At 34.8% G+C, this 6,665-nt stretch overlaps 1 protein-coding gene across 1 annotated transcript; it reads right to left on the bottom strand.

Annotated features, from left to right (window-relative positions):
- Positions 1-232: 232 nt before the first annotated feature.
- LOC145595908 (AT-hook motif nuclear-localized protein 1-like) lies at positions 233-5,700 on the bottom strand. Its single transcript, XM_081652342.1, has 5 exons — positions 4,650-5,700; positions 3,171-3,238; positions 2,378-2,509; positions 1,369-1,530; positions 233-928 (listed from the first exon to the last, which is right to left on the bottom strand). The coding sequence occupies exons 1-5, from the start codon at positions 5,047-5,049 to the stop codon at positions 695-697; spliced, it is 996 nt and encodes a 331-aa protein (XP_081508468.1). The 5' UTR covers positions 5,050-5,700; the 3' UTR covers positions 233-694.
- Between the last annotated feature and the right edge of the window lie 965 nt (positions 5,701-6,665).

Below are 6,665 nucleotides of genomic sequence, written 5' to 3'. Positions count from 1 at the left end.
AATATTACATACTTTTGTTCACTTTGATCATTATGAGTTATTAATATATAAAAAGAAATCATATTCCTATTGGATCTTATTAAATACAATATGATCTGTCAAAATATACGAGTAATATTTTACAATTTTCACTGATTGACAGTTAATGTTATTAAGTGTAGATGACAAATATGAACAATCTAACTAGAACAACTAAGAAAATAGTACAGTACAAAATTACAATAATATCAGGTAAACATAAACGAAGTACTCTGTATTAATATCAAACAGAATCCTTGAGTACAAAAGAGTCGTTGTAATTTGCCATCAAACGCCCATGTGATAAATCACTTCAATTGACTTTCCAAAAGATTAGTTTTAAGAGAATGATAATACACTAACGAAGACCAATAACCATTTTGCTAAGAAATTTGATGTCGTAAAGTCGTATGAACACAAGTTTATTCTACATAAATAAACACCTGTAGAAAATACCTATCTATTAAGTTAAGCTAACACTAAAATTCCTACATAATCAAGGATTAACAAACCGCCGTCGTGAATTGCAAGTGTGAATATCACACAAGGTTATACAAGATGTGACAAACAGAAGAGATGATTTCGGGCAGTCACAATAATTTATATATAGCCAGTAGTAATTAGTAGCATCTCATTGTTGCCAATCATCTAGATTTCCTGTTCTTGGCTTCTAAGTTTAACCGTCGTGCATAGATTCATTGTGATCAGCTGATCCATTCCTATTGTCTCCTTGGTAAGACGAGTATGTGGTACCTGAAGTGTGGTAACCTTGGCCCCCGTAATTGTCCTGCATTCCTGTATTCGAAAAGTGTACGGTAGAAGCTGGTGGACCGCTGATTATGTACTCTGATTTTTGTTTCTTTGGCTTCTGTTCGTGCTGGTTTCCAGCTAAGAAACTTCCTACCACAATCTGAAGGCAACAGAAAATAATTTGAAGATACTGCTGGTTAGTAGTGGCCCAAATAATGGTAGGATCCTCTAAAGGAGACAATATAAATGCAAACCCTAGCCAAAAGAAAAGAACTGGAGGTAATGTAGATGTGGAACATGGAAGTACGAAGGTGGATTGGATGATGAACTTGGTGGTGACCGTGATGATTATGAAAATAAAAATACTGGATAGCAGACTAGCAGTAATGTAAGCTTGTTTAGCATAACAAAATAACATCATTTGGCATTACCAGGCTGAATTGTGCAAGAACTCACGTTTCCGAACTTTATTTAGGTGTCGATCACTAATAACCTCTGCTCCCTATGTATGTCTATTATATTGGCAAAGTTGCTGAAGCAACATATGTAATATTGAAAAAGTATATACTTCGTATGAAGGAAGATAAGGATGGAAAATACCTGCACAGGACTAGCAGCAACGAGCAAACCAGCTACACCACCACCTACAACACGACCATCTGGGCTTGCCAATGAAACACTCATCCCTCCTGATCTGTTCCTTATCCCACCACTCTCAGAAGGCATGAACGAGCCAGTTAAAGAAAGTATCTCAAAACGGCCCTGTTGAGACACAAAAGGTAACAAAAAGTCTTCAAGAGTTGGCCCAGGAGTATAAAGTTCCAGCATGTAATAAAGTTGACATGCTGAGATCCTTTGGAATACCAATTTATATACTTCACAGTAAATTTAGGATAACAATAGTCCATAAAGTAATCATGAAATTAATTAGCATCATCAATTGATTGCTAGTACAGTGGATCATTATTTGCTGTGAGGAAAAAGTGTATAGCTGAACTATTATAAGATTTTATCATTTAAGGTTTTAAAAATTTAAGAGAATGCTATGAGTTTTTCTTAATAGCAGATAATGATCCAGTATACAAGGCATGAACTAGGAGAAGAACATGAACTAAATTCAGAAAGAAAATAACATGAACTAAATTCAGAAAGAACATAACATAGAACATTAAAAATGAGCCTTGATTCATTTTTGGCTTTACAAGGAGTGACGTTCGCCACATATATTTGGCTAGCAATCCTTTTGAGCTTTGACAAAGTGGCTAGCCCTTTTGAGCTTTGACTAAGCTTTTAAAGGTTTTTTTAATAAGCCGAAGCTCAGAACAGAACAGTTGGCATAATATCATGACCAGAAAGATTCATTTTGTTGAGGTGCGCAAATATTTTAGGCAAAGTTGCTGAACAAAACATTTTACAAAACAGACAGATAAAGAGTGAGAGATCACTACATGTATAATACATACAATAAAATATGCATTGTAAAAGACTAAAAGTGATTTGGGAAAAGCTTCAAAAGTAGCATGTGACATTAGATGTTGCCAGATCATTGAAAAGGAAATAGTAGAATCTCTTTGCATAAATTAACAGTTATGGATATTAGATGTAGCACCTCATATGTCAATGTACCACCAGAAGAGTCAGGCTGCCGAAGTGTTACACTGGAAATTACGCCAATTGCAGATAAAATACATATAGCTCGAGGACCTTGCTGAGAAAATGATATAACCTTCATAGTAACATCCTGAAACAATCAGAGATGCGTATTGTTAGTAACACAGGTAAGTGACATAAAAAATGGTGCATACAGTTCACTTTCATATCTTTAATCTAGGTAAATGAGAGTCTACACAAGCCAAAATAGAGCTTGTTCAAACTTTGAAAAGCCCGCACTATCTACATGATGCTGAAGTAGAAAGTGTTTTTTTCAGGTAAGTCACAAGTAAGCATTGTTGTAATAGTGGTACTTTAACACTTCAAAAAGGTATATGTAGTTTAAGCCTTAACAAAACTGATCAGCACAATGCATCGTTACCTCCAACCACCACCACCTTAGCCACAGAAAACTAAAAAAATGATTCATATGCCTAATATCATTCTTTTCATGCTTCCTAGTGATCCTTAAGGACCACAACATAAAGAATATTTGATAATTAACCAGAGAAAGGAGCTAGGTGCACCCTCACCACACTTTGACAAGTGTCAACTCGTCTCTTTCCTCTTTTATTAAAAAGATGTGGACAGTTGTCAAACAGTAAAGCTGGGGTTGCAACTAACTTCAGATATTTTAGTTTGGTGCTAATTGATTAAAATTTGTACTCTGGCAGTGAGGCTGCTAAGCCAGATCAAATGGATAAAGCGCGACTACAAAAGAAAGCATTACAGCATGATCTTCTATTACTCACCTCACCAGCATTGACTGTAATGATATGAGGTGTGAAATTAGCACCAACTGAGCAAGATACCCATTCACCTGCAACCAAAAACATTTACTTTTATTAAACTTGTAAATCCTTGAGCACATCTCAAAGTAAACAGGGCAACCAGCACTTATCAATTAGCTCAGATGCTCTTCAGTCAACTATCACAGTTTCTAAGCACCTCAACTTTTTATCCAAACAAAAAAGTCGTGTCCACCATAGCCTGCTCCCCTCCCCTTAATTAAAAAAAATGAAAGAAGGATACCTTATTTTGATTCTCGATATGAACAATCAGTCCAACCCACAAGACCCGTACATATAAAGGTTACAAAAACTTACAACAACCATTTTGCAAAGTGTAAGTATGTGGTTCCTTTCATCTCTCAAATAAATTCTTTCACCCGGTTATCCAAAGTCCGTCACATCATACCAAGTGTACTAACAAGCAAAGAACAGGATAATTTAGATACCTATAACGACGAAGCTCTAAAGGCGACGTGGGGCTAAACAACAGCCTAAGGCATACGGAAACACACAACAGCAAGCAACAAAAAGAAATGCACAAACAGTATATTCACCACCCCTTTCATACCGTCATACCAAGTGGCAAAGGCAAAGGCAAAGCGAAGATAAGACACCCAATAAAGGTCATACATACCGATAAACTAAGCTACATATCCAGAAAGAAACCATTCAAAAATCTGAAAACAACCTCTGCTAACCCCCCTTCTTTATAAATCAACCATCTGTGCATAGACAGGTCACCTGACTAAGTTTAGGTTTTATGCAGAATCAGCAAACTTAGACTTTATCAAACCAATCATTGCAAGTAACCTTCCCACAACACTAACACCTCTTTTTATTCTTCTCCAACATTAAAGTTCTCACCCACATACACACGTCCTACAATCTCATCTATATCTTCTGGAAGATTCCAAACCTAGGACAACTAACTACCCTCAGTCCAACTAAAAAGGTCACTAACGCTTCCTTTCCGGTTGACCCATTTAAACCCACCACCCCCCCTTAAAGATCTTATTTAGGGTGCATATATACAGAGGTCCCACTTCAATTCCTACCCAATAACATAACCCATCTCAAAAATTTCATAAAAACCCTCATCAATCCCACAAAACCGGAATTTGATACATCGATTTCAAGAGTTAGCGACCCTCACACCGCGATTAACCTGTTATGAAATCGGCCTATCACGGTCAACCAAACATTTTCTCGCAAAAATCCAGGACACCACATGTACTAATCCTACCACAAAATTCAGATCTAATAAATCATATGACCTCCCCCACAAAATATCAAAACCCTCCAGCTCAAAAAGTCAGAAACACTACTCACTCCATCACATGCATAATTACAAACCCATCATCCAAATAAAACAAAATTAACTTCAAAAATAAAAAATAAACTTATTTTTCAACATCAACAGTTTATCTAACTCATACATACCACTATTCTCAGACTCAAACTTAGGCTGAGCTGCTTGAGTGTGCTGGTGTTGCTTGACATTAGCCGAGGCGGCTTTCGCCTTCGGCGCTTTGCTCACTGGTCGCTTCTCGGCTGAGAAATCAATAACGTTAGCGGCAGCCGAGGCCGGGGCTGAAGTTGATATGGGTTTTGCTGAAAGAGCAACTGTTACAGCACCGTCAGGTCCATATTTTCTTGGTCTTCCTCTTTTCTTCTTCGACCCCGGATGCACCTCCGTCAGCGCCACCGGAGACGGCGATGATCCGGCGACCGGAGTATCGCCGGAGTTATTTTCAATCCTAGGAGCTATTTGATAATCTGTTGGAGCATCTGACCCCACTACTGTTACTCCACTATTACTTCCTCCTTCCTTTGCTTCCATTTCATTTACTAATTTTTTTACAGAAAATTAATTTTGAAAAATGAATTTGAAGAAATTTTTTATTTCCTTTTTTAAGAACTGCCCATTAAGTTTTTTTTTTTTTTTTTTTTGAATTTTTTCAGCAAATTAGAAATAAAACCCAGCTCTACCAAAAAATAAAAAAATTGAAAAAGCAAAAGGTGGGTTGTAAATTGTTTGATTTGAGGAGAAGCTAAGCTTGTTTAGTAATTAAAAAAATGGATTTATGGAAATAAAACATGGGTTTAATTTCCACCATTAAAGAGTAAAGAAGCAAGGTCTGAAAGGAGCTGAGTGTATTTTTATTTTTATTTTCCAGAAAAATTTTTGGAAAATAATTTTGGGTATTTTGAAGAAGGGGAAGAAGAAATATTTGGGAATTTTTGGTATGATGAAATAATTAGGTCTAATTTTGGTTGAGGTAAACTGGGTTTTATTGGTGAGAGATTAAAAGACATTGTTTTAAAAAAAATATATTGTCGGAATTGTGATTATTAATTAATAAAATAAATAAAAGGAAATATATTAATTATTGCATATTGATCATTATAAATATAAAATAAATATTATATTAATTTGGCATAAAATAAAGAAAGAGATATGCGTTTTAGTTAAGGAAATGGGTTGGTGTCCGGAAATAAAAATAAAATAATTTTTGGTAAAGTTAAATTAGGTTGCCAACGCAAAAGGACATTTCTTGAGAGATAAGGATAAATAAAAAGCAGATCCACAAGTAAAGAACTTTAAATAGTAGTAATTGATTATGACAAAAATCAATTACTGATTTTATAATTAATTGGTACTCAATATTAATTAAAAATTCATGTATATGGTCTAGGGAAAAAAATATATTGTATATGAATATATGATACTCCGTACCCTGTATCTTAATTATCCTATACTCTATAAAAGCTATTGTTAGAAAATATTTGTCTCATTTTATTGAAAATATGTACTCAATATAAATTAAAAACTCTCACAAGAAAAGATATGATGAAAATTTACTTAATTTTATTTTAAGAACTCTACTTCTTGTAAGAAAATAAGTAATCACTTGTATTTCTACAAATACTTTTTTTTTTTTTTTTTTTTTTTTTTTTACGGTATTAAGAAGAAGGGTCCTATCGGTTCGGAACCTCTCACAGGTCCAAACCGACCTGAATTAGCGGGCTAAACAATTTGAAAGTGGGGGGATGGGTAAGGGAATCCCCACCCCTAAATTGCCGCTTGCTTAGTTTGGTCTACAAATACCTTATATTGGTCATGGAAATTATTTTTTTGAGGAATCCCAAGTTAATCTTTGGGATAAACAAAATTGTTTATCACATGGTATTTTTATAAATAAATCAATAATTTTATCCGGCTATTATCATTGTAGGTCTGTTTTTAAGGTAAAAGTTATTGATTAATTTACAAAAATGTCATGTGATGTACAAAACTTGTTAATCTCAAAGATCAACTTGTATTTACCCCTTTTTAGCATACTATCAAAGACTAAGGGCATGTTCACTTCAGCTTAATTTCAGTTCAGTTCAGTTCAGTTCAGGTCCAATCAGCTAAGTTTAGCTCCTAATTTCCCTCTCTCATAAACTATTCAT

The sequence above is a fragment of the Chenopodium album genome, chromosome 2 (genome assembly GCF_948465745.1).
Source record: "Chenopodium album chromosome 2, dcCheAlbu1.1, whole genome shotgun sequence".
NCBI classification, from domain to species: domain Eukaryota; kingdom Viridiplantae; phylum Streptophyta; class Magnoliopsida; order Caryophyllales; family Amaranthaceae; genus Chenopodium; species Chenopodium album.
Note: the sequence above shows the minus strand (reverse complement) of the source record. Positions and strands in the feature narration are given on the sequence as shown.